Below are 13158 nucleotides of genomic sequence, written 5' to 3'. Positions count from 1 at the left end.
TTGCCTGGATTGAAGACAAACTATTGAGGCTTTGTCTACTTTCATTTATTTACAAATACAAACTGTTAGGTATTAATAATGTCCAAAATTTACACTGATATTATTTTTAAGATTCTAAGAAGTACTACTTTTAAGAATACATGTTTATATTTGATATGGTTAGTGTTAACTAATTAACTTTATTATACAAACCATTGCTTTATCTAGTATATTAGTAAAAAATGTATGCAGTAATGTGGATGTAGATGAGGAAACCCCACTTCCTAAGCCTGTGCCTAATAGCAGGTGCTTATCATGAAAGCTTGATGGATATTTAGTGAAGTGTGCACAGTGCCATCTAGTGGTATATAGTCATCACTGCACAACCTAAATGTCTTCATTTTCTAAAATGATTTGATGGCGCAAGAGTAAACAACATGTTTATACAACTGTCAGACTTTTAAAACAGACTTCCTAATAGCTTCCTTATGACTCTCAGCACATTTCTTAGTGCTCCTATCTCATTAAGCAAAAGGCTTGTGATCCCCTTTCAATAATAATTAATGGATATTAAGTGCTTCTTAGGCACTAAGCACTATGTGAAGTGCTTTATATGGATTATCTCATTTGATCCCCACAATAACCCTGCAGTGGAGCAACTGTTTTTTGTTGTTTTTGTGGAGCAACTATCATTGTCCCCATTTTACAGATGTGGAAACTGAAACTTAAGGACGTTAAGTGACTTGCTCAAGGTCAGTAGGAGAAGTTGGTCGAACCTACTGTCCAAGAACCTGCACAATTCTGCACTGTGATCTGCACCTCCCAGAGTAGTTACCAATGAAATAAAATTTCCAAGAAGTCTCTATGAAAGAGGGCCTTCCCCACCAGGTCTCTAATGATCAAATATGGCAAAATCGATTCAAACTCCACTAACTCAGGATTTATGACAGTTAGACTGAATAGTATCTGCTTCTGTGGCTGGGATGTAGTTTAAGCTTCTTTTATATTGCCTATATAGTATATGCTCAAAATTATATGTTAATTAGGTTATTGAATTTGAGGGGACTGTGCTAAAACTTAGATTTGGAGTCACAGATCTTGGAAATTAGTAAGAGGACAGTACGGCTGTAGATCAGAAGGTGTTTAATTATTTTTTTTTTTTTAAGATTTTATTTATTCATTTGAAACAGAGAGATACAGAGAGAGAGCGAGAGCATGAGCAGGGGAGAGGCAGAGGGCAAGGGAGAAGCAGGCTCCCCGCCGAGTCAGGAGCCAGACGTGGGGCTCGATCCCGGGACCCCGGGATCATGACCTGAGCCGAAGGCAGATGCTTAACCATCTGAGCCACCCAGGCGCCCCGGTGTTTAATTATTTTAACACTAATAGCTATCATTTGTTGAGCACCTATGTACCAAACTCTGTGGTCAGCACTTGTCTATCCTTTTTCTCTTTTCTCCTCACTACAACTCTCTCTGGATGTTATTCGTCTCCTCATTTCTAAAAAGGAAATAATAAAATGTATAGAGGAGAAATAACTTGCCCACAGTTTTACAGTTATTAGGAGAGCCAGGAGTGAAACCTCAATCTTTGTGATTCCAAACTCTGCCTTTTGCCACTTTTGGAAGAGAAGTGTGTATAATGTGCATGATTACGGTTTTTCTGTGTACTGTCACCCCTCTGCAAAAATATCATTTTCTCGGGGCACCTGGGTGGCTCAGTCGTTTGACTCTTGGCTTTCACTCAGGTCATGATCTCAGGGTCATGAGATCCAGCCCTGTGTTGGGCTCCACGCTCAGTGGGGAGTCTGCTAGAGATTCTCTCTGTCCCTCTCCCTCTGCCACTCCTCCCCCCTTCTCTAAAATAAATAAATGAATCTTAAAAAAAAAAAAAAAATACCACCATCTCTGCTGGGACCACAGCAGCGGCTCCAGCCACTTCCGCCGTGCACGCTTGTCCATATCCATTACTCTCTTCCCTTACAGTCTGAAATGACATTTTTAAGCTGCATTTCTGAGCATGTCACTCTATTTAAAAGCCGTGTCTTCATACTTTCAGCATAAAGACCAAAAGACTTGCCAGAGCTATAGTGCTTCGCCAGCCTTATCTTGTTCCTCTGGCCTCTTCACAAACCATCTCATAATCCCATTTTGTACCTAGCACCCTATCTGTCAAGGTAGGTCATCATTTCTGATTATCTGTGTGATTGGGAATCATGTCTCTATCCCCACCTGACTGTTAGTTCTCTGAGGCAGGAACAACATCTTTGCATTCTGTACCCAGACATATCCCCAAAGGACTAGATCCAGAGAATCTATAGATCAAGCATAAAGGAAATAAATACAGGAATCCCAGTTCCCACAGAAATTAACTTAATTCCTCAAGAAATTAAATAAATAAACAAACTTATAGATGCCATCTCCTTGGGAGTACCTTGGTTGCCAAATTGAAAAACTGAATGAATATCATTAAGAAACAAATAATTTCCTTGTTGTGTGATATCCAGAGAAGGTAACAAATTTGCAATCACATAAATCTGAATTTATCCAAATCTAATAAACATTTAAGTATTTCAATTAGAAAGTGATTTGTATTCTTCTGTCCCAAATCAGAGATATGCTAGAAAGTTGTGGGTTTGTTTTTTTTTTTTTACATGATTCACATTGTTCGTTTGTTCAAGTGTAATGTACTGTCTCAGTGTATCAGGCATTCCCACTTTTGACTTCGTGACTTTTTCCCATTTAAGGAACACCATCCCTGCTTTGTAGATGAGGAAAGTAAAGCTCCAAGTCTTCGAGGCTAAGAGGGCATGCACTTGGAGGAGGAGGGCCATATTTGGATGTAGGTCTTCGGACTTCAAGTCCAGTGTCCTTTTGGGCTCCCAAGTCCAGAAGTTCAATAGATGTTAGTTTTGTTTTTTAAATATAGTGTTAGAAATGAACAAAGAGGTAGGAAACTAAAACTTGAGAGTTGGTAGCAAAGCATATATGGTGTGCCCATTTCTCAGGAACTGAAATGTGAGTATGTATTTCACTGAGAAAGACAACAATTTTCAATTGTTTCAAATGCAAAGGTGTCATGAAAAGTGAACCTTAAATTTGGTGAAGTTGTAGAGAAACTGGAATTTTCATACACTGTTGATGTGGATGGCAAATAGTACAGCTATGTTGGAAAACACTTGGGAAGTTCCTCAAAAATTAAACGTACACCAACCATACAACCTAGCCACTTCATTTCCAAGTATTTACCAACAGAAATGGAAGCATACGTCTATACAGATATTTGTACAAGATTGTTCATAGCAACTTCACTTGTGCTCACCTAAAACTGAAACAACCCAAGTATCATCAACAGGTGAGTTGATAACTAAATTGTGATATGTCCACACAATGTATATTGTTCAACAATGTAAAGGAATAAACTATGGATGCATACTACAACATGGATGAGTCTCAAGATAATTATACCAAGTAAAAGAATCCAGACCAAAAAAAAAAAAAAAATACATACTGTATAATTCCAGCTATATAAAATTCTAGAAAAGCATCTTGGAAAGTATATCTGTGTTTGCCTGGAATGAGGAGTGGTGGGGTGGATTAAAAGGAGCAGGAGAAAACTTTTGGGCTGATGGAGACGTTCACTGTCTTGATTGTGGTGATGGTTTCTGGGATATTATAACAAGACCTCAGCACAAACAGGGAAGAAAGAGAAATGAAGTTCTTGACTATCCTAGTGAAAGTAACCATGACTTAAGTTTTATGAGCTACTCAACAATATAAGCCAAAACACTGTTTGTTCTTGCCCAGGCTAAGTGATCTGTGACTAAGTTCTGCTGCTGCCTTCTAGAGATTACTTTTCCTTTTTCCCCTGCCTCTCTTCCTGCCTTCCTTAACTTTCCCTTCTTTATTTCAAACCTTGTACTACAAAAAGTATATAAATGAATGAAAATATTTTAAATAAATACAGGTTTGATATCTATTCAAACACTAGAATTTGAGTGTTGGTTTTCTCTCTCTTAAGGGGTCAGTATGTGCAATGGGAAAATGCTTTCAAGCCAGATAGCCTTGTTAATTTTAATCACAAGTGCTATATACTTCAAAGTTGCTAAGAAACTAGATCTTAAATGTTCTCACCACAGAAAAAGAAATGATAATTATGGGACATGACGTGTTAGCTAATGCTATGGCAGTAATCACATTGCAATATAGAAATGTATCAAATCAACATGTTGTACACCTTACACTTATGCTTACATGATGTTATATGGCAATTATAGCTCAATATTTTTTAAAAGTCAGGGAGACATGAGTTTGAATGCCAGTTTTGCCATTGACTGGCCTTGGACCTTGGCATTTGTCAGTTAACTTCCCTGGTCCTCAGTTTCTCACATGTAACATAAAGATAGTAGCTGTATTTCAAGGGTCATTTTGAAGATTGGAAATAACTATCTACTGTGGTTTCAGGAAATAATTTTTTTGCTATTATACATTGCACATCAAGTCTTTGAGATCAGGCACTATGTACATTTACTTATGTCAACCCCTACAGGAGTTGAACACATATTGAAGGCTGTGAGGGGTCTTGACAAAACAAGACAGATGGTACATGTAAAATAATGAACTCACCTGTCCCTGCATTTGGGCTGATGTGTTCCCTCTGCTTTAATTGTGTGTAGTGCACCTGGTGGACATTTGGAACGTCATAGAAGCATTGCGGGAAAACGCTCTGAACAACCTGGACCCGAACATAGAACTCAGTGTGGCCCGCTTGGAGGCTGTGCTATCCACCATTTTCTACCAGCTCAACAAACGGATGCCAACCACTCACCAAATCCAAGTGGAGCAGTCCATCAGCCTCCTGCTTAACTTCCTGCTGGCAGCCTTTGATCCGTAAGCTCCCTCTGAATATCTGTTCCTCTCCACATGTTTGGTCTCTCCTTCCTCTTGTCCTTCTTGGTCTTCCTTCCAAATAATTTTCTGCAAGTAACCAACCACCTCTTTTTTTCTTGATCAGATACTTATCTCAATAAAGTCGGTCTGTGTTTAACGTCAATTTAAAATGCTATGAAAAAAAAAAAAACTAGGGAGTAAAATAGTGCCATAGGAAATTGAGGACAATTGTACTTTCTTTGCTGACCTTTATCTAACTCATCCCATGCTTCCTAGAAGCTGTGGTTGTCTGGATGTGTGGCATGATGGCATGCCTATGGAGCAGTCTAATGAAGCAGAAGATGGGAGGATGTTTTTAACTCTCTTCTTTACAGATTGTCTAAGACAGTGTTTCTGAGGTGTCATAACAAGACCCTAGAGCAGACAGAGAGAAACTGACAAGGGTTTCTTGACCAGCCTAGTGAAAGTAGCCATGACTTGCATTAAACGGATCAGTCAATAATGTGCCACATAAAACAATGTGATGCCGTCCACACACAACAATTGAACCTCAGCCTCATTATCTTATAATTTCCTCTCATAAAATCAGAGAATGTCAGAGCTGGCTGAAATATTAAAGACTGTTCTTCCAAATCTCTCATTTTATAGATGAAGGACCTGAAGCACAAAGAGACTGTCACTTGTCCAGTGTCTCTCGATGGGTTAGTGGCAGAGTAGGGATTTAGGTATTCAGCTAAGATTTCTTCTCCAAGGCATATGTGGCAGTCTTGTGAAGTGTAAAAACTTCCCCAAATTACTTTATCAGCCTAAGATTTCAAAAGGTCTCTTGCTGATAGCCTCTAGTCTAGATGTAGTAATACCATCTCCACTTTCACTACTGGTTTTGAATATTGGAAAGGAAAATTGGTAACTTGACCTTTCAGCAATCGCATTTCAAGACTCTCAAAAGATTTTGCTTAGTCTCATTGTCTGGCCAATGCTTGGGAATATTTAAGCCCAGCCCTGGAGATGTTCCAGCCAGGCTAATGTTATTATGCCACTCACAATAGTCACCAGCTGTCATTTTACAACCTAGAGTGCTAACAGAATTATTCGTGCTCGGTTTGACCAGTGTAGATTACTGTCTCGGGACATTTATATTTTGAGTAATTCTCGAGCTGAAATAAACAGTTCTGAAACAAGCAGTCTGGCTTGATAGATCCCATGCTTAGCTTGTACACACTTCAGAACTGATGTACTGCTTTGGCCTAATCACTATGGTAACCGAGCGGCAGGCAGGTGGAGGAGACTATGGCTCCACATGACAGGTGACAGAATGGAACCAGGCTATGGAACTGCTCTAATGGCATTTCCATCCTGCCCCCTTGACAAGAGCATGGAAGCTTGCAGACTTGCCCCTAGTGTCTTCAGGGCACTTATTTGTTATAAGTGGAACAATGGAAAATATAAAAAGAGAAATATAATTCTTGCCAAATCTTAGAGTATTCCTGGAGGATTCATAAGGGCTCAAATGTAAAAAATAATTTGTATCCACTCCATAAATATAGAAACGGGGCCAGATTAACCATAAGGAAGGGGGATTTTGTGAAATATATGAGAGAGACAATATATTCATATCTTGTATTTTATATGATATAATATACCATACCTCATTATTTCTCATATTATGAGAAATATACAATAGAGTTAGGTTTTTCACTTCTGTTTAGAAATATTGGGAAGATCACTTTGAAAAAATGGGCTGTATATGTTCCCTAAACAGCTACTGATAATTATTTCAAGATTGATGAATGCTAAACTTAAGGACTATCCCAAGATAAGGAGCCATTGACATGAATGTTCAAATGGAATATTTGTTTGGTTCTTACTCTTCTTACGGATAAAAAGGGCTTTGATGTGTACTTCCAATAATCTCATTGTAGTAGATTTTTTTGAAATATCCACATAGAGAAATCTCATTTTACAGATCTACAGACACATCCATAGAGAGAGCCCAGTCTACAGATACTCCTGTCTTCTCTCTCTTGGCATAGCAAATGAGTATAGGCAGTTCTGCTGATATTCGCATTTCCATCTGATGGTTTTTGAAATTCTAGACGATGTGAGATGTAAGCCATAAGGAAGCATCACTAACTGGGGAGAGAATATAACCGGAAATACTCACTTAGAAGTGAATGTAAGAAGAGAAACTTAAGAATAAAATGAATGTTCAATTCAATTTCTTATAATAGTAAACTCCTATTTCTGCAAATAAGATGCAGTATGGAAACCTGATGTCGCTTCCTACCACCTATCCCACGACAGAACCCAAGTGTTTAAGGGAGCCTTCTGCATGTTGGTAGACGTGAATGAGCCCTAGTACATCAAAGATATGTTGTTGCTGTTATAGAATCACTGAAACATTTGGGGGATTTTCTCTCATTTGCTGTAATTTAAATGAACATATAAAAACCAGGGGGAGAAAAATCTAAAATAAAATTAAAACCTGCATTCTAAAGAGGTCATCTATATATGTTTTTAAAAAGGAAAGACAGTATAGTGATTTAAATTCATGAAGAATGAGAATAAGAACTGCATTCAGAGAAACTTGGTCATTGTTTCAGTAGTGCCTTAAAATTCACCAGACCCAGCAAGGTGGAGTCCGCCATGACAATGGTAACGTAAAACGAGGTTCAAAGCCCACTGCACTTGGCTGTGGCCCTGAGAGCCAAACTTGCCTTCTCACAACATAGTTCCCCAAAAATAGCAGTCCTTCCTTCTCTCCCCAAAGAAACACCCGGGTCTCAGTTCTCACACGGGCATGCTTACTGCAGACCATGGTCAGTCTGCTGGTTGCAAGGTGTCTCCACCAAGTCAGCCTCTTAGGAGGTAGAGAGTGTGTAGCTACATATGCAGGATGATTTCTAGAATGTTAGGGGCTAGCATTTGTGCCCAGTGGCTCTACCAATGCTTGCCATTCTGTCTCTGAATAGTCAGGCTCTTGAGTCTAGATTTTTGTTCTTCCTGACTTCCCTTCTAAAAATGGCTGTATCTAGAAGGAGTCAACCAGTCATCAATTACCAACCAACTGCTAAGCAGATCTTTCCACCCCAGACACTGTCTTCTCCAGGGTCCCTAGGAAAATGGATGGGTGCACCTGGGAAGAGTGGGAAAGGAGACGTCAGAATCAGGGAGCAGGGACTGAGAGGAAACAGCCTGAGCCAGTCTGTGCATCTCGTCTCTTTCTTCCGCACACCCCAGGAATGAGCCTGCTGCCTTCCCTTATTTGCTGACAGCCTGGCAGCAGCTTTTCTTCTCACCGTTACTATTATTTTTAAGGAAATTGAGAGTAATGAAAGAAAAACAACATGACAACAAGTTACAAGAGGACAATATTTTTTTTTCAACAGCTTATGGAGGGGTAACTGTGATCTTGAAAATAATTCTTAAAAGTCTCTAATGGCCTTTTGGAGAGGAGGGCATCACACACTGATCCACTGGGAAGCCCTTCCCCTCTCATGGCTGAGCTGACTCCCCCTGCCCCAGACCTCGCTCTTCCTTACACATGATTCTGCTCTTCCCTTACGGTGCATATCTGACTGTGTGTATGACTGCCTCCCGCAAGCTACCACTCAGCAAGGCCATGTCTCACTCTCTGTATGCACAGCGCCTGAGACAATATCCAGCTCAGAATGAATCTGTGGATGAATGAATGAATGATCAATGATTGACTTTTCTTAGCTCATCACACTGATTTCTTTTCATTCTTTTTCTGAAATCAAGTCCTCTTTAATCTCTAGTATCTTAGCCAGACTAGTGAGTCTAAGGTTGCTCTGACATCTAGGTTCATAACCTCTATTTTTACTTCTGCTCCACAAGAGAAGAAAATCAGATGTCTGTGACTACTAATGTGGGGGTATCCTATTTTCACAAAAAACTTCAATGTAGTTCTCTCACTCTCTTCTTACTTCCCTGGGAAACACGAACAACTTCAGGCTGTTGACTTAATCTCATTTCAATTCACTAGAACCTTCCTTCTTAGGGAAGTTTCTCCTCAGGTAGATTATGTGACAGTGGCCTTGTTTTTAGCAAATGTTATTTTCACATATATTCAGTCATACGAATATCACATTTTCACATATATTCAGTCATACGAATATCACAGTCGGGACAATGATAAATATTAAAAGGAACAGTGATGTTCCTATTTTCAGGTGTCAGGCTGTATTGTTAACGCCACTTCTCCAATGTTAGTAGTAATATACTAATTGTAATAACAGCTAGTATGTTGTCAGCATTTCCTGTGTGCCAAAAACCCTCCCGGTTTGACAAAATGTGATTACAGGGAGGTAAAACAACGCGCAGGTCATACAGCTTCATCCTAGATGAGGTGAGTGGGAGAAAAAAAAAATCCTTTGTTTCAGGCATCAGGGTAAGTTCAGCTCTATTCGTGCTTTCTGTTTCATTTTTTTTTTTAATGAGAATTAGTGTACATTTTTTCCCCCAGACCTACCCTGCTTTTTCAGGATATTTTTATTAGGCTCACATTCCTCACCTTCCCGGTTTGCGCTATTTAGACATATCTAACAGAGTGTATGCAAAGGAAATATTTGGACTTAACTCATATTACATTGTAGATTTAGAGTCAGTTTTACGACAGCCATCCAGAACTCCAAATCTATCATATAATAGTCTTTCACAGAGAATACAAAATCCTGGTATTTTCCTCTCTGCTTGACATATTGCCCCTCGCTGAGCCATTTGAACATCCAGTCCTGCTGCTGAGCCCCTCTGCCCAGACCCCCGGGGCTGTGAAAGGTACCACAGTGCTATTTCAGCCACGTGGATATAAAATATTCTGGAACTCTGCCAAAACCCTTCTGCCTTTTGAGTTTTAAAAATGATTTTGATGGGGAAGCCTGGGTGGCTCAGTCGTTAAGCGTCTGCCTTCGGCTCAGGTCATGATCCCAGGATCGAGCCCCGCATCTGGCTCCCTGCTCAGCAGGAAGCCTGCTTCTCCCTCTCACACTCCCCCTGCTTGTGTTCCCTCTCTCGCTGTGTCTCTCTCTGTCAAATAAATAAATAAAATCTTTTAAAAAAATGATTTTGATGTTTAATGCAGGATGTACTACAAAGTACATGGCCCTTTCTCAGCACACCAATGAAATGTATCGTTCACGTTTGAGGCTGTGAGGATGTGTGAGAGCAAAGGAAGAAAAGAGGTCTCTAAAACCGAATATTCTTCTCTTTTTTTTTTTTTCGCTATCTATATGGCTAAAACTAGATATTTAACATGGTGTTTGGTGATTTTTTTTTCTTACCACATCTTAAATTCAAGATTTCCACAGAACACTTTCCTCTAATCGCTAAAATTTTGTTTTAGTAGAAAAGACTTTGTTCCAAGATTCTTACATGTCACGAAAATAGGATCTCTTTTCAAAGAAGTTTCACAGTTGTAGATAAAATGAACAGCCTTAATGTCACTCACCTTTATGTCGGACTTAGACTTGGTGTGAGGGGCAAATGGAATTTCATAGGGGTAAAGTTCTGGCCCCTTCCATTCTGGAGAAATTCCTGCCAAACTCACATGGCCAGGTGTTATGAGGAATTCTTTTCCCAAATGTTTTGCTAACATGATGGGAAGCCCAAAGAGATGCCACAGCCCACTGAAGGATTTCTGTCTGTTCGCATGTTAACTTCACTAACCCAAAAAATAAGAGTAATTATGTATGTGATCACTTCAAAATTCAAGGTATCACACGAGTGCACAATCTAAGATTAAGGACCGTAAGGTCAATTTTTGTAATTTCACCCAAACACTTAGCATTTCTCAATAGAAAATTTAAGTGGTAAATCAAATTTCTTTTCACATGTGCATTCATTAATTTAATTAACATGTATTAAGAGCTTGCTTTGCACTAAGTGCCACGCAGGATAGGCTGGGGATGAAAGATAAGAAAGGTGAGATCCCTCACCCTTCCAAAAATGTGTATTAAAGTTAACTGGTTTTGACTGTTTTTCTCCAATAGACTGTGAGCAAATTGCGGGTAGGAGCCATACCGTATTCACCTTTATATCCCCAACCTGCGAGGCATCGTCAGTAATTATCTGTTGAGTTACAAAATGAGTGATCTATATGAACAAAATTATTCCCAGATAAAGACATGAGTTATGATAGAGGCATGTTGTGAAAGCCAGAGGAGGAAACAATTTTCTCAGTTAATTAAGCCACCAAAATGTGTGAGAAAGAGCAATTTGAGTTCTGTGCTCATCAAAATGCTTACCAAATGTTTTTGTGAAATGTGTTGGTAAAAGAAGAGCTTCTGGTTTTAGTAATCTTAAATAGAAAAATAATTCCTCCAGCCTGTTCCAAAAAGAATCAGTCAGAATTCAAATCTCATTTTCAACAACTTAAAATTTATCATGGGATTCTATAATTTCAAACAGGAAACTTGCTTGGCAACTTGGAGAAAATTTACATTCTGTTCCGAATTCAGCCTAGCCTCCCAGACCTATCAATATCTATTTGCTGTTTTCCCTTCTTGTCAAAAGCAGATTTTTCCTCCCAGACAACTTTTCCCTGAAACCAATACCTTCTTAGTTCAAAGAAATCAGTTTGTCTCTTTGTGAGGTCATGGGAAAAGCCCAGTGTAATGCAGTTTACTCACTTTTTATTATGATGAGTCGAACTTTAAAGTAATTTATGTTTTTAAGATAGAGACTCTACAAATCTTTGCATATAATTTAACCAAAGGGTAAGTGCTTTCTGGTTTCCATTTTTAATCAGTCACCTCTTAGGAAAATTTGAAAATTTTCAGAGTGAGAAAACAAAGTATAAGGGAAATAAAAGATTTAAGGAAACATTGACTTATAAAGCAATTTCAGTTTGTACTTTTGCTAATTTTTTTGATTGTCTTAAATACCCTTTAAGGTATTAATTATATGCTGGTATAGGAATTTAATTGAGTGGTTTTCGACCTCAAGCTAGAACAGGAAAGTGAAGTTTGTACTGGCAAGAACTTCAGGATAACTGGCCTAAAAAATAGAATATATTACATTATGCCAAAAACCAAATAGTGGGGAAAAAGAGGAAAGCAATGTGTTATGAATTGTGTTCTTGCTCTACATTGAAAGGGAAGATATTAAAATAAATACAATTTTTACTTAAAAAATAAAATTTTTAAGAAAAAAAATGATAGGCTAATAGTAAATTTCATTTTAAAGCTCTTGCTGTGCCTTACACTACTAAAGAATCAACTGCACTAGCAACTTTTATTCGCAAAGAATAGCTCATGTGGTCGGGTCATTGATTCTAAGGCCCCTCCCACCCAGGAAGTGGATCGTCCTGATGGATACTTCATCTACTGCACGCGGTATTCTCAAACAGGGCTGGCTCTGCTCGGTCTTTCTTTAGTGGCACTCAGAACTGCACGTGAACTTGGGAGATGTGCTGCCATAGCGTTTCATAAAAACGAGACAAGAGTATAGACTTTTTCTAGCACTCTTCCCTGGTGTTGCCGTTCCAAGGCTGTTTGGCCTGCAGCTTTAGGGACAATCTATGTTTTTCATCCTCAGCACGCTTTGGCCGGTCTGCTTCCAGAGTTGTGGCCAACGGCCAACATTCCATATTTGCAGTTTGACTGCTTTACTCCTAGAGGCATTGCGTGTGCGTACTCACTTTGGAACAATATGTCGCTTTCCTGCTCGTTTGCATAAGACTCCTGGGAGCTTCCTGTTAACCATCCTCATGAGCTTGACTTTCCACTTCCTAGATACTTAAGGGATTTTCCGAACTGTTCATGAATCAAACGGCCCCGGTCAGGGATGATTCCCATGAGCATCCCCTTGGGATGTCCCAACCTCTCCATACTCCTTGCTTCCTTTGTTAATGTCACTTTTTTCACCCAAAAAAAAAAGAAAATAGGGACCCTGATCCCAAGCTGACCTTAAGTAATGGCCTTTGGTATGGAATCTTGTCGAAGGCCTTTAGAAAATCTTTCTCCCCACCCCTCCACTTTTCTTCATCCTATTATATCTACTGAAAATGTTTTTTAAAAGGATCCACGTGGGGCGCCTGGGTGGCTCAGTTGGTTAAGCGACTGCCTTCGGCTTAGGTCATGATCTTGGAGTCCCAGGATCCAGTCCCTCATCTGGCTCCCTGTTCAGAGGGGAGTCTGCTTCTCTCTTTGACCCTCCCCCCTTTCATGGTCTCCCTCTCTCTCTCATTCTCTCTCTCAAATAAATAAATAAAATCTTAAAAAAAAAAAAAGATCCACGTGTATTTAGATCTTCGGTGTCCCTCTTTTTCATTGTG

At 39.3% G+C, this 13158-nt stretch overlaps 1 protein-coding gene across 16 annotated transcripts in view; it reads left to right on the top strand.

The window, feature by feature from the left end:
- The window catches only part of DTNA (dystrobrevin alpha), a 340154-nt gene that overhangs the window by 242885 nt on the left and 84111 nt on the right, over positions 1 to 13158 (top strand). For all 16 annotated transcript variants that reach the window (XM_078060439.1, XM_078060446.1, XM_078060445.1 and 13 more), the window contains one exon: positions 4652 to 4865. In XM_078060439.1, the coding sequence (XP_077916565.1) occupies positions 4652 to 4865 (214 nt within the window). The remainder of the gene's footprint in view (positions 1 to 4651; positions 4866 to 13158) is intronic.

Source organism: Halichoerus grypus, chromosome 13, assembly GCF_964656455.1.
Source record: "Halichoerus grypus chromosome 13, mHalGry1.hap1.1, whole genome shotgun sequence".
Taxonomy (NCBI): Eukaryota; Metazoa; Chordata; class Mammalia; order Carnivora; family Phocidae; genus Halichoerus; species Halichoerus grypus.
This window is presented reverse-complemented; position numbering and strand designations above follow the sequence as displayed.